A 23,828-nucleotide genomic window follows, 5' to 3' on the forward strand; every position below is an offset into this window, starting at 1 on the left:
TCTAAGTGTCGCCAAAGGAACAATAGCTGTAGAAACGTGCGTACGACAGCTCTGGAGCTGGCGTGGGGACCGCACATTTTTACGGTCATTTCACGTTTTGTACATCTGAACGTGAGCGTGGAAAAGGACGTACGCCACGTTTTTGTGCGTACGCAACCTTAGTACATGAGGCCCCTGGTGAGTATAGGTGTGTCAAAGTATTTGCCGTTGTGTGCGCCTGTGCGGCCAGCAGCACGGGCTGCTCTAAGGACCGCAGGAAGTCAAGGAAGGAGGTCAGGGCCTTGAGCAAGGTCATGGTGGGCACGGCTCTATCGTTCAGGAAGAGGGCGCCATCTTGGACGCTGAAGCCCGTGACCTCTGCGGTCCGACTTTCGATGGGGACCTCAGGCATCGTGTACACGTTGAATGTGCGGTTTCCACTGAGGGTCCGCAGCTGGATGATATCACACTGCCATAAAACTCTGAACGGAGGGCCGATCCTTTGGTAATGATGGGATAGCTAGACTTTCACTTTTGCTCCCACACTGCCAACTTTGCGTTTTCTTTTATTTTGGCCGAAAAGCATGTTGCCTCAAAACTCCCAAATGGGACCACATCTTCCCTAAAGTGTGCCTAAGATGGGCTGTAAGTTTGGAAATGATCAAATAAACCGGGAGATAATACGTTTTTTATTCATTTTGCAACTGCAGCTGGACTTGGGCCTGTTTACCTTGGGATCAAACCACAGCCCATCTTCACTCAGGAGGTTCATATTGCAAGACGTAGGTAGATGCGATTTAATGTGAAAAGATTCTGCTCTGTGTGAAGCAGGTAATAAAGAGACTATAGCCTTATGATTCTCACAACAACACAATAATAATAATAATAATAATAATAATTGTTGTGAGAAGAAACCTGATTTGGTTTTCTTTAGCCTTGTGAAACCATCTCGATCTGTGTAGAAAGTGTAGAAAGTATTTTCTGTACCAGGGGGACCGTAGTCCCAATGATAAACCAAACATTAAAGGGGACCTATTATGCTTTTCGACTTTTATGACCTATAAACGTTGTTATAATGATTGATAGTCATGTTTAACCATACACAAAAAACGATGTAGGTTTTCGGGAAACTCTTCCTCTCATCTGGGTGCTTTCAGCATTCTCTGTCAACGCTCGGTTTCGTCCTTCTCCGCCCCCTTGCCCCCCTCCTGCCAACCCAACTCCGTTGTGATTGGTTACCTTCCTTGAAGCGTGCGCGCGGGCAGATTTGACCAGGCATATGGGGGCGCGGCTGGAGTGCCTCTACGTAGATGATTTCCCGGAAATGTGAACAAGTGAATCGCAAACATTGTCCCGAGTGTTTAGCGCTCTGCACAGCCACCCCAGACTGTCAGCAGGGAATAGTCGAAATGCATGTACGTCATTATTTGACACTTTAGTAAGGTTAAACATGACTATCAATCATTATAACAACGTTTATAGGTCATAAAAGTCGAAAAAGCATAATAGGTCCCCTTTAATAACACTAAAGACAAACCATCAGAGATAAACTGTAGACTGAGTCCACACTTGATGTAATATGAGACATGTAAACATTATTGACCATGCATATGTTTATGAAGTGTTCAGTGCTGCTACCCAATTAATGTTTGGGAAAATACATTATATTATAACTTCTTGTTGGTTTTGCACGAAACAAAATCATAGTGACCAGGCAGCATTTTTTAAGTTCCTCACGACCTCCCCTGAATTGTCCACTACAGGTATGGCATTTACAGGTAAAGATTATCCCACAAAAACAATGACATACGTCAATCCATTGACCTTGAATGATAGAATAAACAACGATGAGTTGGTTTTGAGATTGGTTTATTAAACCAAAATACCAATAAGAACACCAGTTATATCATTATACAATCAAACTGTAATCAAATAAAACGAGTTGATCCATTATCGGCGCATTAACATTGCAGTTGTAAGTCGGTAACCCCTCCTTCGCTAACTCCTTATTGTACCGATAGTGATATATTGTTTGGCTTTCTAATGACAAATGTACTTATTGTAAGTCGCTTTGGATAAAAGCTAAATGCCCGAAAGGTAAATATAAGTCAACAAGCGCTCAATTGCATGTCTTGGCTGCTATAACACACACCGATTCAAAGTCCCTTGACTGGGATCCCAACAACTGTACAGCTCCTGCAGAGCCCTAACATCCTCCAATGCATTATGGGCATTGTAGATTTTCCCCAGGAAGTGCCGCACCAGGTTCACCTGTGAATAGCTACGTATCCTTGGATAGAGCGCCTTACTGAGTAGGAAGGTGTCCAAGTATCTGGAGCCCAGCTGCTGGAACTGCCTGGTGAGGGAACACCTGAGCAGCGCTCTGTCCAGTACAGGTTTGTCAAAGCATCTGGCGCCGTGTGCAGCCAGCAGCACGGGCTGCTCTAAGGACTGCAGGAAGTCAAGGAAGGAGGTCAGGGCCTCGGTCAAGGTGACGGTCGGCACGGCTGTACCCTGCAGGAGGAGGGCGCCATCTCGGACGCTGAAGCCCGTGACCTCCGCGGCCCCTCTGTCGATGGCGGTCTCGGGCATCGTGTACACATGTTTTGGGAGTTGGTGCGTTAAATGGTAGAAGGATGAAAAGAGTGTGAACACAGGTAATAGCTCTAGGGATCTCTCCGCCCCTCCCACGCCCACCCCCCTCCCCTGTTGATTCTGCTGATGTCTGAGCGACACTGATGTCCGCATATCGGGCATAATGTGCGAATGAGTGTGAATGACCCTTAAATCAAACCTTGTGATGTATAGATGCAGAGAAAAGACAGAGGACATGTGTGAAAACTGCTATAGAGAGACATAGAGAGGACCAGGGAGAGGGATGGAAAGAGGGATAGGAAGAGAGAGACCGAGAGAGAGACCGAGAGAGAGACCGAGAGAGAGACATAGAGAGAGACAGACAGAGAGAGACATAGAGAGAGAGATGGTGGCATAGAGAGAGAGGGATAGAGAGGGACAGAGAGAGAGACATAGACATATAAAAAGAGAGAGAAAGAGACATAGAGAGGGACCAGAGAAAGAGTATTCTTTTCTGCAGTTTATATTTATACTGCCCAAAGATCCTGTCCAATTGAATATATATTGAATAATTATCCTGTGTAATTATATTTATTCAGTTATTATTAATTTCTTTTTTTTAATGTATATGAATTTGTATTTATCACTTAATCTCTCCTTTGCTGTACTTTTGACTCTTGAGCTGCAATAACAACGTGTGTGTGTGTGTGTGTGCGTGTGTGCGTGTGTGTGTGTGTGTGTGTGTGTGTGTGTGTGTGTGTGTGTGTGTGTGTGTGTGTGTGTGTGTGTGTGTGTGTGTGTGTGTGTGTGTGTGTGTGTGTGTGTGTGTGGTACAGTTAAACCAGTAATCCTATTTAGTAAGTTAATGACAGCTCTTAGTCAGGTCCAGGTCTGATATGATCTGACGTGTTTCTGACACCGTGGATAAGATCTTTACTATCTTTGTTTGGTTTGTTGTCTTGTCTGTTTCCTTACTCTGAAAAGTTTTTAGTCATTTTCGTCTCCTTCAAAGTAATTAAAAGTGTTTCCTTAACGTTTCATCCGATTGTATTTTGATACATCGGGAGTCACGTGATTTCCCAGCAGACATACAAAGTAAAACAGAACTTAATACCCTTTACATAACTATAGTTCCGCCGTTTTAACCTCGGACATCATGACTTGGACCTGGTGGTTTTATAGCTTTATATGGACCTCCTCAAACCTTTGCTCTGTCTCATCGTATCACTTGATACTGTTATGGGTGCGTGTTCTGATGAAGCCCAGCCCTGACCATCATAAAGGTTTTCGGTGTAGTTAGCTGTTGTTCAAAGCCTCCTTCCTCTTTTGTCTTCACTGAGGAACCAGCTTAATCTTTACACTCAGAACCTGTAGAACTGTGTTAATGTTCTGTCTCGGTTCTAAACACTTACTTTGTGTTTTGGTGAACACCTGAATCCCATCCTTCAATGGATCTTACTTTCCCTGCAAGAGAGAGTGAGAGACTTGGAGAGAGAAAACGTTGAAAAAAGTAGATCACTTGACTGTGACACAAAACATAGAAAAACATGAAATAAGGTATGTCCGTTCTGGGTGAGTGTAGAACAATTATGGTACGACATGGGTGCTCCGTGGAAGAGGAACCACACTCACTACGTAGACATAAACGGCTCATTAAATGTTAAATACAACAATTCTTACTTTCCTGGGATTATACGCTAAATAAAACATACAAGTATATTCCATCTCTGCCGGACCATACAACTAGATGTCACATAATTATACAAACCAAACCTTTCGTTTTTCTACAAAATCAAAGATATTTGTTGCCTGCTGGGTTTTGTAAATTACTCAACACAAAAGCTTAATTACTGGTGGCACATATAGTAATAATGACATAGGCCTAATCCAGTAATTAGATCGTTTTGACATTAATTAGGTGTGGCTGATGATTGGACAGATTGGTACGCATATGCTATTACACTCCCATCTAACGACAAGTAGTTGGCATATACTAATCGACCTGAGTATGCCACTGCCTCCTAGGATCATGGTTAAACATTTTATGAAATGGTGCTTGTGCGGTAAACTAATCTAATCCCGTGGCCTCCAGTTCAAAGAAGACCACAGTTTTACCCCCAGACGTCTGCAGGGGGTGAGAGAGAGGGAGGGCATTGGTCGCAGGTGATTACAGCCTGGTGGAGTAGGAGCATATTTTATTAAATTAATTACACTGTCTAATAACAATACAATATAAATTCGTGTTTCGAAATCATGAAATGATTTAGAAAAGTTAGGAAATCTTAAAAGAGAGAGAGATTAAACTGGTGATTGTTTATAGAATTCAAAGATACCATTTATGTAGTAAAAAAAAAGTCTGATCTGTCAATTTTTCTCTTTTATTTTTTTGAATTGACCACTGAAGCCATATAGTATACCCTTAAGCAAAGAACATTGCAATTATTTACTTGAATTTCTGAAATTAACTACAAATCTTTGGAGAGACTCTCAGACAGACAACTACCTGTTGTCAATAAATCAACAAGCACTGCTAGATTAAACACTGAGTCACAGACTCTTGGTTGGGATTCCAAACCCCGTACAGCGACTGCAGAGCCGTAACATTCTCCAATGCATTGTGGTTGTTGGGTTTTCCCAGGAAGGGGTACAACAGATCCTCTTGTTCATGGCTGACTAACCCTGGATAGAGCGCCTTACTGAGTAGGTAGATGTCCAAAAAACTGGGGCCCAGCTCGTGGAACTGCTGGGCGAGGTAACACCTGATCAGCGCGTTCTTCAGTATAGGTAGGGCAAAGTCTTGGGCCTTGTGCGCAGCCAGCAGTATGGGTCTGTTAAAGGACCGCAGGAAGGCGTAGAAAGAGGTCAGGGCCTCGTGCAAGGGGATGGTGGAAACGTCTTTATAGTCCTTGTTAAGTTTGCCACCTATGACCATGAAGCCTGTCCTCGCAGTGGTGAATGTGTGGATGTCGCGCTGAGGCATAATATACACATTGAAGGTGTGAACTCCGCTGATGGCCGCCAGCTGGATGATATCACCCCCTCTTGTTTCTGAGAGGGGAGGGGTGTGAGTGAGTGAGTGAGCGAGCGAGCGTACGTGCGTGCGTTCGTTAATGAGTGCGCAAGGCTGCATTAAAGAGTAGACAAGAATAGTTGAAACATATAGAATATCTCTAAAATGAAACAGCAAGCGGATAAGTATGTAATAGCTGGGGGTTGGCTGTGAAAAGTGGAGTTCTGGGAGACGTATTGAAAAGTATGCAGCGATGACCTCTAATGCATTCAGAGGGGCAGGACATGTAATATCACAAGTGATAAAGTGATGAAAATGTGTCCGTGTGCAGTTGGCCTACCTGATGGATTTTGGTCGCTGGTCTCCAGGTCAAAGAAGACTAAAGGTCTCTCAAGAGAAGCCTGCAAAGGGCGAGACAGAGGCCATCACAGGTCGTCATAACATCCGGGTAGAGTCATCCGGGTAGAGTATGAACGTAACCGATAGACGTTATTACATTGTACCTTATAACAATTCACCTGTGTAATCATATAGGGAAATTATTCAGCCATGTTAGTTCACCGTTAAAAAGTCGGTAAAAAATATTATAGATAAAATGACACTTAAACTGTTACAATATGCATTTGATTAACTATCTCCGTGTGTAAAACATAGGTAGGCCTATATACATTACCGTGGACTGCATATCGGAAATGGACAGGAATTCAATGATGACAAAACTCCGCATATGTGTAGCGGAAGGCAAAGCGACTTTAACTTGAGATAAAGAATACTGGGTTTACCATTAAAGGACGACTTGACTTTCGTTTTTGTTAAACAGAAACAAACCAGGTAGGGGTGTGGCAGGTGCCGCACCCCTATTGTCCTGTCTTGTCTTGACGCGATTGCGATTTAGCCTATAGCAATGTCAACCATAAAACTTTGTTTTCCACAAAGACCCTGTCGTCTGTCTTAATGTTGGGTTGTCCACAGGCTGCTGATTTTATGTTAGTTGGACACCGTAAAGTGTGTCACTCTGTTCTCGCCTGCATGAGAGTTCAATGTTGTCATTAGCTATTACGTCTTTCTGACCAATCGCAGTTCAAGGTCCACCTGGGCTGTACAACTTCGGGAGGGGGCATCGAATTGGTTGCGCCGTTGACCCGGCGCCCGAAACGTTAACCTACCCGATGTTAAGTGGACCGGGTTGAATTCACTGCGTGTCTCTTCTTATATCCATCATACCAGAGATATTTTATTACTGTCCGAAACAGCATTATCGACGAGATGCGCTTTGCATGGAGAAGAATGAATACCGCAGTTGAATTTGCAACATTCTGCAACAAATTATTCTAAATCTGCCCATACATGGACGCGTCAGAATTATGCAGTTTTCACTCGCTACAATGTTGCATCTGTGGCTGCTGGTAATGCAACCACGAAGAAGTAAACTCTACGGGGCTATTGTGTTTTAGTTTGTTTGACAGCACAGCGATCCGGGTCTATTCCCAAAAGATCCGGGGCTATATGCCCAGGTCTAACGACGCGTCTGCATAGCATGCACGCACACTCAGAGCCAGAAACAACGACGAACAAGTTCTAGAGTGGTCTGCCGTATGCAGCAGTAGCGGTTCTAGACAAATGTAATAGGGGGGCCAAGGATGGGCCAGTGTTAAACCAGAGGGGCACAAAAAATGATATTTAAAGATTATAATTATAAACTTTATTTTACTTTAAAATCATCAAACATTTAATAATAGTTAAGATTTTATAACTTCACCAGTCTGTATTTTTCTGTCAAACTATCTTAAATTGATGAAGCTTAGCCCTAAATCATCAAAATCATATAAATATTTGTTTTGTACAAGCGTGCAAGAGAGGTAGGGCCATAAAAAATGAAAAACAAAATACAGTACAGGGTACAAATACAGTGTCAATCTGAAAAAAAATTCCAGGGTACAACGAAGTGCAAAACAATGTGCCATTTCATATTTATTTGATCAGTTTCATTGTGGAGAAACTGTGTTCTGAAGACTTCCCTGTTCTACTTTTCTTTCCTCATTTCATGATAGCTGCTATTAGAAGAAAAAAACGTAGGGGCATGCATTACATTTCGTTGCATAACCATCCCTCCCTACTTAACACGGACAGATAGCCTGCTACTCTTTACTCAAATGTATTTGTTATCCCAATGCAACAGCCAAAACGGATGAAAACACGTGGATAACATCACAACATTGTGAGGCCAGACAAACTTAATTTCATCATCAGTTTGAGGAACTACAGTAACAAGGTTATGTGCAAGAACAACAAGTCACTTTCTAAAATAAATCGTTTGGCTTACCTTCATCTCTTGAAACAGGAAAAATCGTGGCTCCTTTCTCCAAGAATAGTTGCTGAGCTCTAATTAAACGAGCAGCAGCACCACAGTGTTTGGGTGTGCCCCTCTAATCTACCCGTGTATAACGTTGCATCGCATTAGTTCCGTAAAATCAGTAAAATCCTAATTGTTTTATTTGGTCAGCACAGGGCAGCCACAGTAGCCTGGTCCTACCAGACCATCGTACTTCATTTCATTTATACAGAAGGCCTGGAACTGCCCAATTGACAAACGTTCACTCACTTGAAGGCGGATGTCTGTTGAAGTTTTAAAATGATTGGATCTGCCCAGTGCCACTCTGGATCTGCCATAACCAATCGCATAGCGTTTAGTCGTGACGTATGTCATGCGACGGGACCGGCTCCTTCACCACTAACGGAGCCAGCTGGAAAATCAAACTTTTCCCGAACCCGGTGGGGAGTACTGCCACAACATCATGGCCACCAACAAAACTCAGCAAAGCTTGTTCTTGCTCCGGCTTTAATTTATTGATATTCGGCAGCGATCCCACAACAGACCGAATAGCTTCTCTCATATCCTTCTCCATTGTCTTCCTGGTCTTCCTCTGACTTCAACTGAAACTGGCGCGCGACCTCGACGTCATCGTTCTCAGCCACTTCCTCTGTTCGCTGATTGGACCGCCAAAAATCTGGCTTCCAAGGAAGCCATGCATATGAAGCAGACCCAGACCTAGTAATGAAGTGAAATGAAAATTGAGAGGAATGTAATGTTGAGCAATGTAATCAAGTGTGTAAGAGCATTTCAATTCGACATTAAAATGACCAACGTGGTACAAATACAAAGAAAATTAATCTATTTACGGGAGCCGCCATTTTTTTGAGAGTCGGTATACTCTCAGAATTCCGAGGATGCCTGACCATAAGAGGGCGTGCCTCCGTGAAATGCCACAAGAAAGCTGGGAGATTTCCCCTCTTGCAACTCGGAAGCCTGGTGTCCGAGGCATCTGGATCACACCATTAGGTCGGAAACTTCCGGCACAAATACGACAGAAGATAATGACCTGTCCAAACCGTGCCGATGCTTGATAGTAGATAATGAATCGTACATCAGATAATGTCTCCATTTATAACAAGCTTTCTTTTTTTACCAATGTTCACCCCGATCAATAGTACTGTATGTATGTTATATAAAAGACTAACAAATAACCAAAAGAAAGCACAGCATCCCTTCCAGCAATCAGTACATTCATTTTTTTCATTTTTGTTTGTTGCAGAAAGAATACGCCATATGAACAGCGTAGACAAGCAAAAACCACGTGTTCTTAAATAATAGCTTTAGATTGGACGGAAGAGGCAATTTTTTTTTCATTAAGTGTGACGTATAGTGCATGTTTGACCCAATTCCCTTCTCTCACAGCAAATATTTTTTGCTTCAACAATAAATATCAACATGCACGGGAAAATAAAACAAAATTGAAAGAGCCAGTGAACCAATTGATTTAGATTGAATTCTAACACTGGGATTTAAAGAAAAACGTTTTGGACTGATTTTTTTTAGCACGAGTTAAGGAAAGGAGCGTCTTAGATTTACACGTCTAATGGTAAGGCCTGTGATACGCTCTGTATCAATACAGAGTGTCAGCTATGCTGATCTGAGTCCCCTCTATTGAGGTTACTAAACTGTGGATAACAAATAATGAGTTACACAGTTCCATGCTCATTAATGTGTGTTATGGAATAAATGGTTAAACTGGTTTGACTGCATGGTTCTCAATTTTCTTATGAAAATCTGGCTATTTATTTTTGAATTCAAAGATACCATATATGGTTTCCGTATTAAAAACTGTAAATTTTTGTCTTTGATTTATTTTTAATTGACCACAGCAGCCATATAACACTGGGATTTAAAGAAAAACGAATGGCTGTCTAACCTTGGGTAGAGTGTCTTACTGAGCTGTAAGGTGTCCAAGAATCCAGCCCCTGGAACTCCTTGGTGAAGGAACACCAGAGTAGCGCTCTGTCCAGTACAGGTATGTCAAAGCGTCTGGCATTGTGCGCGGCCAGCAGCACGGGCTGCTCTAAGGACCGCAGGAAGTCAAGGAAGGAGGCCAGGGCCTCGTGCAAGATGGCGGCGTTCATAGCTCTACCGTTCTGGAAGAGTTTGCCATTATGGACCCTGAAGCCATTGGCGGCCGTGGCCCCTCTGTCGATGGCGACCTGAGGCATCACGTACATGTTGAAGGTGTGATCTCCGCTGATGGCCACCAGCTGGATTGTATCACACCGCCTGTTGTCTGCCTATCAGGTGGTTCCTGGTGGGTGGAACTGCACAATCAGATGGCTGCAGATATAAGGCTGCCCAGTCTGTCCATGGCTCTCTCCCTTTCCTGACACCATTTGACTTTTGTTACACAATTACTTTTGGTCAATTTCTGTTCATCAATAAATTATGATTACTTTTGCAGTTAGACCTTGGTGTGTCTCCAAATTTGTTTTGGCCAAGAGCCTGGCCATAAGAAATTGGGGACTCGTCCATTTGAACTAGACTATACCTTTTGAATCAACTTTTGTTGATTCAAACGAATCAACATTTCGGTTCGCTCTTAATTGTGTGGCTCCCAGCTCGTTGCCTTGATTGGTATGGGGCACACTGACTTGTGCTTGATGTGTACCTCCGGTGTTCATTTGTTGAAGGAAAGGCGGTGTCACTTTTTGTGAATGAACCGAATTCTGCCGGCTTACGTCATCAGACTAGTAGTAAATTGCAGCGCTGTGTTAGGTGTTAAAGCCTTGATTGGCGTTGGTTAAGCGTTTTTGGAGGACACTCTAAAAAAAAAACATATTTAACTTGTGATAAGTTAAATATAATTGATAAAAGTGTATTTGGCTCTCTTCATGTCTATCTTGACGAGAGAGGGGGAGTATTTGTTTTGTAAAGCTTTCACATACTGTTCATTTGTGCTTGTTCTGCAGCTTTGGGGAAGACGCAGCACTTGGACTCACCGTTATGCACTAACATTGCTGGGCTTCCCTGTAGGTTTACGGCTTCATCCCATTGGGTGTTGCTGAGCACTGTCAGTAGTGTTGTGGTGACCGCGGTTAGCAGCAGTTGTCTCGGGGGCACATCCATTGACTCAGGGGGAGGCGCCAGCGTGCTTGTCTTCTTTTCCGCCTCATGACCTTCAGTGCGTAAAAACCCGCTGCCAGTAGCCACATGAAGACCAGGGTTGAGCTTATTAAGATCGGTTTCGGTATAGGTAGACAGGTTGTTAAGTGCCTCTGGTGTGCAGCGGAGGGGTCACTTGGTCTGAGCTCCTGTGTTTTTTGTAGATCCGTCTGAGGAGTTATTGGAAAGATTTAATAAGGATCAATTGTTACAAATCGCTGAGCATTATAATAACTGACAAGAAAAAACAGGATGTTATAGAATGTCTTATTGCAAATCTTAAAAAAGGTTACATATTGGCAAGGTCCTCACATGTCATCTCTCCAAGTGTTGTTAAGGGGCGGCAATCCTCACAGGGCCGGGTCGCTAACACAGAGCTATCGGTTTAAAAGACACACACACACACACACGGCTGGGTCGTTAACACAGAGCCTTGTTGCTAACACGGAGCAAACGCTTGAAATGGTCTTCATGATCTTATGGATTGGACTCGCCTTTGTGTGTGTGTGTGTGTGTGTGTGTGTGTGTGTTAGTGTATGCGCGTGCATGTGTGTGCGTGCGCCCTTGTCTCCAGGTGGTGCTCTTCAACGAACGCTCGGTGCTGGAGAACCACCATGAAGAGGCTGGAACCTCTTCATGTCCCGCAGCGAGTACAACTTCCTGGCTAACCTCAACCACGTGGAGTTCAAGCGCTTACGCTTCCTGGTCATCGAGGCCATCCTGGCCACCAACCTCAAGAAGCACTTTGACTTCCTGGCTGAGTTCAATGCCAAGGTATCGTTGTTATTAGCTGTACACGTCTACCCGTTGCCTCAGGACTACGGACACAACCACACTCAGAACCCCAAGGGCCAAGCTTCGGACCTGGGGTGACATGGCCTTTTCTGTTGCCGCAGTTCCCTCCCTCTGGAACTCCCTCCCCAACCCGATCCGACAGGGCAGCACACTCCCTTCATTTAAACAGGCCCTCCAAACCCACCTATTTTAAGAAGACTTTCACCACATAATCTCCATCCCTTCTCTCCCCTTACTCCTTTTTAGATTTTTTCACTAATAGACATTCTTATTAAATGCCCTTATATTGTCCGCCATTGAGAAGGGTCGCATGAGCGCACCCCTGGACCAATCAGGGAAGTGACACCCTGATTCTCATACAGAGGCAGGGGCACAGTCAACAAGAACTGATAATCTCAAACAGCACGTCACTCACGAAGAGATGACGGGTGGCGATGGTATTTCTCTAAAAAAATTCTAACAAACTCAAATAGCAACTCACACCAAATCCCATACCCAACCTGGCTGTAAAGGTTGGGTATGGGATTTTCGAATCGGCAGCAGATTTTGAAAACACACGACTCAAATGGTCCTACCCCCTCTCCTTCAACGCTGACTCTGACTCCACCCATTCCAAGTACATGGACGCGCAATCATGCACGAGCGAACAGATGCGTGAGCCATTAGCTAGTTAGCTAGCTCCAATAGCTACCGCAGGATAACAACAAACAGAAGCTTGCTCTGGGTCACGAGATTTGAGTACGTGCACGAAGGGGTTGCGCGGGGGGGGAGGGGGAATGCAGTACGACCGTTTGATTGACGTACTTACTGTCCAATGCCACTCGGTGGGTCTGGAAATCCTTGGCTGGAGTTTTTCAAGCCCTGCCCATTCCACAGATGATTGAATTGTTTCATTTTCATGTCAGTACTTCTAACTCAGTGGCTTTAAGTGGCTTATGATAAGGATTTCAAGTAATTTTGCAAAAATGACCAAAAAAAGAATTCCATACCCAACCTTTAATGATGGAACAAAACAGACAAAACTGTCAGAGGTAAACTGTAGACTGTGAGTCCACACTTAATAAAATTGTGTTCAGTGCTGCTACCCAATAAATATTTGGGAAAATAAATGATATAATAAATTATAAAATTGCATTAATTATAAAAATATGTGTAACCATAGTTTTAATACAATATCGTAGGTTCGGAAATTGTTAATTTTCTTTTCGGTTTTGCACAAAACCATCAAAGTGACCAGGCAGCATTTTTTAAGTTCCGCAGGACTTCTCCCGTATCGTCCACTACTAGTGTGGCATTTACAGGTAGAGAATATCCCATGTTAACAATGACATGCGTCAATCCATTGACCTTAAAAGATAGAAGATGGAATAAACAAAGATAAGTTGGTTTTGAGATTGAGTTTATTAAACCAAAATACCAATGGGAACACCAGTTACATAATTTTAAACCACAAAACCAATTAAAGCAGAAAGAAAATTGAATAGTAATCAAATAAACCGAGTTGCAACATTGCAGTTTTCAGTAAGTCGTTAAATACTCCTTTGTTAACTCCTTATTGTACAGACAGAGATATATTGCTTCATTTTCTTATGAAAAATGTACATAATGTAAGTCTTTTTGGAGAAAAGCGTCTGCTAAATGCCCTAAATGTAAATGTAAGTCGCTTGCATTTCTTGGTTGCTATAACATACACCGATTCAAAGTCCCTTCACTGGGATCCCAACAACTGTACAGCTCCTGCAGAGCCCTAACATCCTCCAATGCATTATGGGCATTGTAGATTTTCCCCAGGAAGTGCCGCACCAGGTTCACCTGTGAATAGCTATCTATCCTTGGATAGAGCGCCTTACTGAGTAGGAAGGTGTCCAAGTATCTGGAGCCCAGCTGCTGGAACTGCCTGGTGAGGGAACACCTGAGCAGTGCTCTGTCCAGTACAGGTTTGTCAAAGCATCTGGCGCCGTGTGCGGCCAGCAGCACGGGCTGCTCTAAGGACTGCAGGAAGTCAAGGAAGGAGGTCAGGACCTCGGTCAACGTGACGGTCGGCACGGCTGTACCCTGCAGGAGGAGGGCGCCATCTCGGACGCTGAAGCCCGTGACCTCCGCGGCCCCTCTGTCGATGGCGATCTCGGGCATCGTGTACACGTTGAAGGTGCGCTCGCCGCTGATGGCTGCCAGCTGGATGATCTCACACCGCCAGGTTTCTGAGGGGTGTGAGTGTGTAAGAGCGAGAGTGAGAGTGAGAGAGACAATGTGTTGGGTCTTGGTGCGTTAAATGGTAGAAGGATGGAAAGAGTGTGAACACAGGTAATAGCTCTAGGGATCTCTTCTCTAGCAGTTTGTCCGTTCTGGGCGACTGTAGAAACATTGTGGTGCAACAGGGCGGGCTCCGTGGAAGAGGAACCACACTCTCTACGTAGATATAAACGGCACATTAAATGTTAATTGCTGATAGCATACTGATAAAAAGTATATTCCATTCCTGCCAAGTTCATACAACAGATGTCATTTAATTGTACACACCAGACCTTTCATTTCTTCTACAAAATCAAAGATAATTATCGCCTGCTGGGTCTTGTAAATCAGACTCAACACAAAAACATCACAAAATGACTGGGTTTTATGGGAGGGGGGGCTCAGCCTTTTCCGGAGGAGTTTAAGCCCCCGCTATCACCGCCGCTGCGTAGGCCTAACCCAGTAAATGTATTTGGATGGTTTTACCATTATTTAGAAGTGGCGATTGGACAGATGTACACATGCCTATGCATCGACAAGTAGTTGCATATACTAATCGACCTAAGTGGGCCACGGCCTCATAGGATCATGGATAAACATGTTATGAAAAGGTGCTCGTGTGGTAGCCTCTACCTAATCCCGTGGTCTCCAGGTCAAAGAAGACCACTGTTTTACCCCCAGACGTCTGCAGGGGGCGAGAAAGAGGGCATTGGTCGCAGGTTATTACAGCCGGGTGGAGTAGGAACTTATTCTAAATCATGGATGGAAATTATTTAGCAAAGTTAGGAAATCTTAAAAAGTCTGTAAACGATTTAAGTTCTAAACTCAATAGGCCCTACATATTATTTGGAGCATGAAAACTTAGCTTTTGTATTATATCTAACATAAACAACACTTGGATAGGATAGGTGGATAGGTCTACATTACCTTGATGGACTGCATATCGAAAATAGGCAGTGATCCCGTGAAGCTGTTTCGGAATAAAACTCTGAACGGAGGGCCGATCCTTTTCTAATGAAGGGATAGCTAGACTTTCATTTTTGTTCAACAGAAACCAAACGTGGATTTCTCGCAGTGTAGCGGATGCGTTCCTGCGTTTGCGCGCACACATGACTCTGGTCGGAGCAGGTAGACGTTTCTCAACTGTTCGTTTGCATAGGCCGTCAGGGTCATTGTATTCATGAGCATGACGTAAGAGAATACAAGTAGGCCTAATCAGATAGCCTTTGGAATTTAGCATCTAAATTCAACGAAAACAGAATAAAAAAATGCTAATCTTCGACGTATAATTGAAAGTATTTGTAAACCGATTGTGCTGCGTCATGACGCGGCACAAGAGGCTGGGGACCCTGGTGACATGTTGGACCGAAATCACCCAAAACCACCGATGTCGATCTCCATTCAGCTGCCTTTCAGCTGCTCGCAGAATCTGTTCTCTCAGGAGTTCCTTTTTGTTTAACCATAACGATATAATAAAATAAATTAATGTTTCCTGTTTGTAAGGGACATTACGAATTTAGATTAGACCGAAGAAGCAATATTTATTTCCATGAACAAGTTATAGTGCCGGTTTGACCCAATCCTTAAAGTCAGAGAGTCCTAGTCAAAGCAAATATTGTTGGCCTCAGCCAACATGTATTGAAAATGAAACTGCACACTAAAGGAGTTAGAAGGGGAGGGAGAGATTAGGGGGAGGTAGCTAGTGAGGTGAGGTGTATTGTAAACAGGAGGATGCGGTAGAGACAGTGTTACACTAGTAATGTGACAATATGTGGCGGCCGTTGGCTCAAGAGTGACTGGAAGTTTGTATAGCTAATAGATAAGCAGTGTGTGTGTGTGTGTGTCAGTGAAAATAAAACAAAATTGAATGAGCCAGTGAACCAATGGTTTTAAACGGAATTCAAACACTGTGATTTTTTATCGGCTTTTCAAAGACTCCGGCTTATTCTCAACTTTTAAGATTCCGGTGCAATAATTCATGAACTACTTCCATGCCCTTGAAAACGGCTTCAAGGAACAGGTAGCACTCTCATTGTATCAATCATTTCAGGGGGAAGAGAGGAGGATACGGTGACGAAAACTAAACACTTTGGCTGTGCTCCGTGGCAGGCCCATACGCAAATGCATTCACACACACACAAACAAAACCTGTGCTGGCCATAATTATAGTGGTAGGCTACTACAAGGCTTTCATCTATTATTTAATTCGCACAAGCGAATGAAACACTCCCGTGTCACACGTTGATGTAAATTAACATAGAAACAAAGAACAACCACAAGATGTGTATCAGTGCCCCCTAGTGGACAACACAAGACTTTATAACCGACTGGGTTTTCTGTTTTCTCCCTATGAATGAATAGATCATAACAGAATACATGCAACAGACGTGCATGCAGTCTGGTACCTCACCACGCAAGCAGTACCCGGGCTGCCCAGCGTCATCAACCACGACCACGGCTCCACCAGTGACTCAGGTGTGTGGGTGTGGGTGTGGGTGTGAGAGAGATTCTGGGTGTGACTCTCGGTGTGTCTATTTGTTTGCACCAAGCAGCATTCACAGCATCAACAATTTGCCTTTGGAAGGCAGGGCTGAAGGAGGCTATTTGAATAGATAAATGCAAATAAGAAATTAATAATGATGGCCAGCACAGGTTTTCTTTGTGTGTGTGTGAATGCATTTGCATAAGGGCCTGCCACAGAGCACAGCCATAGAGTTGCACAAGTGTTTAGTGTTCGTCACCGCATCCTCCTCACTCCTCCCTCTCGCTCTCCCATTGTCTCCCCCCCTCCCCCAGACTCTGACAGCGGGATAACTCACAGCCACATTGGCTTCCTGGTGTCCAAGACGTACACGGTGTCGGAGGACGGCTACGGCTGTCTGTCGGGCTTCCGTGCTGCTACCCAATGAATATTTGGGAAAAGAAGTCACTAAGCGTGACTTTTTAATACATTCCGTGTGTTTGGAAATTGTTTTTTTCTAACCCTTTCTTGTTTTTTTTGCAAGAAACAAAAATAGTGAACAGGTAGCATTTTTTAGGATTATAGAATGATAGAATAAACAAAGATTAGTTGGTTATGAGATGGTTTAATAGACAAAAACACCATTGGGAAAATATTTTGAAACAAAAAAAGCAATCAAAGCAGAAAGAATTCAAACTGTAATCAAATAAAATGAGATGATCCATGATTTGAACATTAACATTGCAGTTTTCACTAAGTCGTAACTCCTCCTTCGGTATCTCCTTATTGTAGGCTACCGACAGCGATACATTATTTCACTTTCTTATGAAAAAATGTACTTATTGTAAGACGCTTTGGAAAAAAGCGTCTGCTAAATTACCTAATGTAAATGTAATACAACAAGCGCTCGATTGCATGTCTTGGCTGCTAGAACACAAACTGATCCAAAGTCCCTTGACGGGGATTCCAACAATTGTACAGCTCCTGCAGAGCCCTAACATCCTCCAATGCATCATGGGCATTGTAGTGTCTAGGTAGGAAGTAGCCCGACAGATTCACTAGTGAATGGCTGTCTAACCCTGGATGTAGCGCCCTACTGAGCGGTAAGGTGTCCAAGAATCTGGAGCCCAGCTGCTGGAACTGCCTGGCGAGGGAACAACCGAGTAGCGCTCTGTCCAGTACAGGTTTGTCAAAGCGTCTGGCGTTGTGTGCGGCCAGCAGCACGGGCTGCTCTAAGGACCGCAGGAAGTCAAGGAAGGAGGTCAGTGCCTCAGTCAAGGTGGCGGTGGGCATGGCTGTACCGCGCAGCAGGAGGGCGCCATCGCTGACGCTGAAGCCATTGACCGCCGTGGCCCCTCTGTCGATGGCGACTTGGGGCATCATGTAAATGTTGAAGGAGTGAACTCCGCTGATGGCCGCCAGCTGGATGATATCACACTGCCAGGTGTCTGAAAGGGGAGGAGAGGGGTGTGAGTGAGTGAGCGAGAGAGTGAGCAAGCGAGTGTGCATTAAATAAGTTGAAACACATAAAAATGCTCTAAAATGAAAAAGAAAGCGGTTTAGAATTTTATCAATGGCAGTTGGCTGTGAAATGTGGAGCTCTCGTATGCATATTGAAAAGTATGCAGTGATAACCTCTAATGCATTCAGAGGGGCATGTGAGAGGGGCATGCCAGGACATGTGATATCACAATAGGAGACGTATTGACATGGAGGCCTACAGCCAAGTTGTTGATATACTATGCAATTAACAAATCGATCTGAGCGGGCCATGGCCTGATTAAACTATTGAAAGATAAGGGATGAAGCTGTAGAGGTGTCCGTGTGCAATTGGCCCACCTAATCCCGTGGTCTCCAGGTCAAGGAAGACCAAAGTTCTACCAAGAGACGCCTGCAAAGGGCGAGAAAGAGGCCATCGTAGGTCGTTATGACTTCTGGGTAGTGTGTGAACGTAACCGATAGACGTTATTACATTGTACCTAATAACAATTAGACAGTGTAATCTAAATTATATAGGAAAATAATCAGCAATTAATTCAACGTTAAAAAAAATCGGTAAAAAACTGATATAAAATTACACTTAAACTGTTACAATATAAATACGATTAACTATGTTCGTGTGTAAAATATAGGTTTATAGCCTACATTAGCCTACCATGGACTGCATATCGGAAATGGGCAGGAACTTCCTGATGAGATAGAAAACTCCGTAAATGAGTTGACTTTCGTCTTTGTTAAACAGTCGCACATTAGACGGCAGCCGTAACATAGAAAACAAAAAAATCTCATCGCAGCAAGTAGGGGTGCGGCATGTGCTGCAGCACCGCCTGGTGCCAAAGCTTTAAAACTGCGACGACAATAAAATGATAGCTTATAAATATCTCTGGTAGTTTTTTTTGTTCCACGACATTTTTTAATGTCGTGTTTGCAGTGTGGGATGAAGAGATGGATAATTTGATTAATTTTATTTTTTATTAATTTATCTTCAATGTGTATTGGCCAATCAGATTTGTCTTTACCAGTTTGCGATTCATCTTCGGCTGTTCGATGGGACTCAGCTCCCAGTTCCTCTAACGGTCTTCGATTCAAGGAAACAGGATTTATTTTTAATAAGAATACAGAAAAGTTAGGAAAAAAAAGTGTTGTTGAAATCATTGTACACTGAATAAAGTGAAATCATGAAATTAATCGAACGCGTTTGTCTAACAAACACTATATGTAGCTTATATATGTGTGTTGGAGAAATGAACACTTTATTTTCGTACAAAGTTTGCTAAATTGTGAACAAATAAATAAGAGACTGGCCACATTTTGGTGTTTCAGGACTCGGTTTCTTTCTCAAGGAATCTCCTTGTTTCCTGGTTTGTGTTTCAAACACTAGTCCTTTCTCTCAATTTTCTATGATCAGAATTCAAACTTGCTCAGGGTGAAAAAAAAAAGAAGATGAGATGTAGACGAAGCCTCTATTGTGCTTTTTATTCAGTGAACCCCCGAACTTAAAGTGTAAATTGATCCTATGCTGAACACAGAGAACATTAAGTGAACCCATTGAGTCATTATCAACCAAACAGAAAAACAGTCCCTCACATGTACACAATAAACTCAAGGACTCAAACACTGTTGTTTTTTATTGGTCGTCATGAAAAAAAACATAAGGGGTAACACTGTTGTTTTTCATTGGTCGTCATGAAAAAAAACATTAGGGGTAACACTGTTGTCTTTGTCAAATAAAATATAAGGGGTAACACTGTCGTTTTTTATTGGTCGTCATGAAAAAAAACATAAGGGAAATAATAGAATTACACATACATTTTTAATGTCATGTATATCCTCTTTATTGATGATTGATTATTGTGTATTGGCATCGCCTCAGTTTTGCAGTGGAGTGCACTCTGCCTAACCTACTGGAGACCGTGGGTCAATTTCTGTGGAAAACACAATATTTTTAATTTTAAACGTAATGCTATCATGTCTATTGCATTGTCATATATAACCACAGACATATTTAAATTACAATTCTCAGTGTAAAGTGGAGAGAGCTGTGAGCTAACCCCCTGGAGACCGGGCTTCAAGTCCGGTCGATGTCCACTATTGGAAGGCTCTTATTTCCATTGTGTTGACTTTATTCGGTGCCTTGATGGTGCATTGATAAGTTTGGAGGTTAATACTCTATACAGCTCAGGTTCGAATCTCTGCATAATCGGCGACTAGAGTACCACTGTTGTTTTTTTTTGGTCGTCATGAAAAAAAACATGAGGGGTAACACTCGTTTTTATCAAATGAAACATAAAGGGTAACACTGTTGTTTTTTATCGGTCGTCATGAAAAAACCTAAGGGGTAACACTGTCGATAATTATCATTTTAAACATAGGGGGTAACACTGTCGTTTTTATCAAATGAAACATCAGGGGTGACCCTGTGGTTTTTCTTGTGTCGTCATGAAAAAACATAAGGGGTAACACTGTTGTTTTTTATTGGTCGTCATGAAAAAAAACATGAAGGGTAACACTGCAGTCTTTGTCAAATAAAATATAAGGGGTAACACTGTCGTTTATTATTGGTCGTCATGAAAGAAAACAACAATAGAAATACACATTACATACATTTTAATGTCACGTATATCCTCTTTATTGATGATTGATTATTGTGTATTGTTATCGCCTCAGTGGTGCAGTGGAGTGCACCCTGCCTAACCGATTGGAGAGCACGGCTCAATTTCTGTGGAAAACACATATATAACCTCAGACATAATTCAATTAGAAATCTCAGTGGGATGTGGAGAGAGCTGTTAGCTAACCCCCTGGAGAGCGGGGTTCAAGTCCGTTTGATGTCTTCTGTTGGAAGACTCTTATCACTATTTCATGCAAATTATAAAGTCAAGTATAACCTTTGTGATGACTTTATCTGGTGTCTTGATGGTGCATTGTTAAGTTCGGAGGTTAGCACTCTAAACAGCTCATGTACGGGTCCCCGCAAAAACGTTGACAGGGGTGCCACTGTCGTTATTTATTGGTCAACATGGAAAAAACCGGAGGGGTAACTCATTTTTTATCGGCCGTCATGAAATAAATATAAGGGGTAACACTGTTGATATTTGTCAAATAAAACATAGGGGGTGACACTGTTGTTTTCCTTTGGTCCTCATGAAAAAAAACACAAGGGGTAACACTGTCGTTTTTATCAAATGAAACATGAGGGGTAACACTGACGTTTTTTATCGGTCGTCATGAAAAAACATAAGGGGTAACGCTGTCGACGTTTATCAATTAAAACATAGGGGGTAACACTGTCGTTTTTATCAAATGAAACATGAGGGGTGACACTGGTTTTTCTTTGGTCGTCATAAAAAAAAAACATAAGGGGTAACACTGTTGTTTTTTATTGGTCGTCATGAAAAAAGACACAAGGGGTAACACTGTTGTTTTTTATTGGTCGTCATGAAAAAAGACATAAGGGGTAACACTTGTTTTTTATTGGTCGTCATGAAAAAAAACATAAGGGAAATAATAGAAATACACACATGCATTTTAATGTCATGTATATCCTCTTTATTGATGATTGATTATTGTGTATTGTCATCGCTTCAGTGGTGCAGTGGAGTGCACTCTGCCTAACCCACTGGAGACCGCGGCTCAATTTCTGTGGAAAACACAATATCTTTCATTTTAAACGTAATGCTATCATGTCTATTGCATCATACAAACCTCAGACATAAAAAACCTACAATTCTCAGTGGGTAGTGGAGAGAGCTGTGTGCTAACCCCATGGAGACCGGGGTTGAAGTCCGGTCGATTTCCTCTATTGGAAGGCTCGTATTTCTATTTCATGCAAATTATAAAGTCAAGTATAACCATTGTGATGACTATATCCGGTGTCTTGTTGGTGCATTGATAAGTTCGGAGTTTAACACTCTAAATAGCACAAGTTCGGATCCACGCAAAAACATTGACGGGTACGACTGTCATTTTTTATTGGTCAACATGGAAAAAACCTGAGGGGTAACTGTCGTTTTTATATCGGCCGTCATGAAATAAACATAAGGGTTAACACTGTCGATATTCATCAAATTAAACATAGGGGGTAACACTGTTGATTTTCTTTGGTTGTCATGAAAAAAAACACAAGGGGTAACACTGTCGTTTTTATCAAATGAAACATAAGGGGTAACACTGTTGTTTTTTATCGGTCGTCATGAAAAAAACATAAGGGGTAACTCTGTCGATATACATTAAAACATAGGGGGTAACACTGTTGATTTTCTTTGGTTGTCATGAAAAAAAACACAAGGGGTAACACTCGTTTTTAGCAAATGAAACATAAGGGGTAACACTGTTGTTTTTTATCGGTAGTCATGAAAAAAACATAAGGGGTAACACTGTCGATATTTATCCATTAAAAAACTGTCGTTTTTATCAAATGAAACATGAGGGGTGACACTGTCGTTTTACTTTGGTCGTCATGAAAAAAACCATAAGGGGTAACACTGTTGTTTTTCTTTGGTCGTCATGAAAAAACATAAGGGGTAACACTGTTGTTTTTTATTGGTCGTCGTGAAAAAAAATATAAGGGGTAACACTGTCAATATTGATCAATTAAAACATAGGGGGTAACACTGTCGTTTTTATCAAATGAAACATAAGGGGTAACACTGTTGTTTTTTATCGGTAGTCATGAAAAAAACATAAGGGGTAACACTGTCGATATTTATCCATTAAAAAACTGTCGTTTTTATCAAATGAAACATGAGGGGTGACACTGTCATTTTACTTTGGTCGTCATGAAAAAAACCATAAGGGGTAACACTGTTGTTTTTCTTTGGTCGTCATGAAAAAACATAAGGGGTAACACTGTTGTTTTTTAATGGTCGTCATGAAAAAAAACATAAGGGGTAACACTGTCGTTTTTTATTGGTCGTCATGAAAAAAAACATAAGGGGTAACACTGTTGTTTTTTTATTGGTCGTCATGAAAAAAAACATAAAGGGTAACACTGTTGTTTTTTATTGGTCGTCATGAAAAAAAACATAAGGGGTAACACTGTTGATTTTATCAAATAAAACATAGGGGGTAACACTGTCGTTTTTTATTGGTCGTCATGAAAAAAAACATAAGGGGTAACACTGTTGTTTTTTATTGGTCGTCATGAAAAAAAACATAAGGGGTAACACTGTTGTTTTCCTTTGGTCGTCATGAAAAAAAACACAAGGTGTAACACTGTCGTTTTTATCAAATGAAACATGAGGGGTAACACTGTCGTTTTTTATTGGTCGTCATGAAAAAAATATAAGGGGTAACACTGTCAATATTGATAAATTAAAACATAGGGGGTAACACTGTCGTTTTTATCAAATGAAACATGAGGGGTGACAATGTCGTTTTTTATTGGTCGTCATGAAAAAAAACATAATGGGTAACACTGTTGTTTTTTTATTGTTCGTCATGGAAAAAAACAAAAGGGGTAACACTGTTGTTTTTTAATGGTCGTAATGAAAAAAAACATAAGGGGTAACACTGTTGTTTTTTATTGGTCGTCATGAATAAAAACATAAGGGGTAACACTGTTGTTTTTTATTGGTCGTCATGAAAAAAAACATATTTGAAAAGAAAAGAAATTGTCCTTGTCAAAGAAAATATAAGGGGTAACACTGTTGTTTTTCATCACTCATCATGGGAAAAAAACACAAGGGGTAACACTGTCGTTTTTATCAAATGAAACATGAGGGGTAACACTGTCGTTTTTTATCGGTCGTCATAAAAAAACATAAGGGGTAACGCTGTCGACGTTTATCAAT

The 23,828-nt window shown here is 42.1% G+C and overlaps 4 protein-coding genes across 5 annotated transcripts; 1 reads left to right on the forward strand and 3 right to left on the reverse strand.

The window, feature by feature from the left end:
• Window positions 1-4,915: 4,915 nt before the first annotated feature.
• LOC115550704 (uncharacterized) lies at window positions 4,916-6,756 on the reverse strand. 2 transcript variants are annotated; one of them, XM_030365974.1, is made up of 3 exons: window positions 6,237-6,756; window positions 5,904-5,964; window positions 4,916-5,601 (listed from the first exon to the last, which is right to left on the reverse strand). In XM_030365974.1, exons 1-3 carry the CDS (start codon window positions 6,288-6,290, stop codon window positions 5,084-5,086), a joined length of 633 nt encoding a protein of 210 aa, XP_030221834.1. In that variant the 5' UTR covers window positions 6,291-6,756; the 3' UTR covers window positions 4,916-5,083. The 2 variants fall into 2 exon arrangements, with proteins under 2 accessions (XP_030221834.1, XP_030221835.1); XM_030365975.1 differs by having other exon boundaries at window positions 6,346-6,754.
• Window positions 6,757-13,225: 6,469 nt separating this feature from the next.
• LOC115550708 (DNA polymerase III PolC-type-like) lies at window positions 13,226-15,728 on the reverse strand. Its single transcript, XM_030365979.1, has 3 exons — window positions 15,003-15,728; window positions 14,709-14,760; window positions 13,226-14,044 (listed from the first exon to the last, which is right to left on the reverse strand). The coding sequence occupies exons 1-3, from the start codon at window positions 15,015-15,017 to the stop codon at window positions 13,524-13,526; spliced, it is 588 nt and encodes a 195-aa protein (XP_030221839.1). The 5' UTR covers window positions 15,018-15,728; the 3' UTR covers window positions 13,226-13,523.
• LOC115550709 (cGMP-inhibited 3',5'-cyclic phosphodiesterase A-like) lies at window positions 15,122-17,263 on the forward strand. Its single transcript, XM_030365980.1, has 3 exons — window positions 15,122-15,203; window positions 16,437-16,550; window positions 16,872-17,263. Exons 1-3 carry the CDS (start codon window positions 15,185-15,187, stop codon window positions 16,982-16,984), a joined length of 246 nt encoding a protein of 81 aa, XP_030221840.1. The 5' UTR covers window positions 15,122-15,184; the 3' UTR covers window positions 16,985-17,263.
• LOC115550703 (DNA polymerase III PolC-type) lies at window positions 17,146-19,313 on the reverse strand. The gene is made up of 3 exons (XM_030365972.1): window positions 18,692-19,313; window positions 18,376-18,427; window positions 17,146-17,984 (listed from the first exon to the last, which is right to left on the reverse strand). The coding sequence occupies exons 1-3, from the start codon at window positions 18,803-18,805 to the stop codon at window positions 17,464-17,466; spliced, it is 687 nt and encodes a 228-aa protein (XP_030221832.1). The 5' UTR covers window positions 18,806-19,313; the 3' UTR covers window positions 17,146-17,463.
• Window positions 19,314-23,828: the final 4,515 nt, after the last annotated feature.

Source organism: Gadus morhua, chromosome 9 (assembly GCF_902167405.1).
Source record: "Gadus morhua chromosome 9, gadMor3.0, whole genome shotgun sequence".
Lineage (NCBI taxonomy): Eukaryota > Metazoa > Chordata > Actinopteri > Gadiformes > Gadidae > Gadus > Gadus morhua.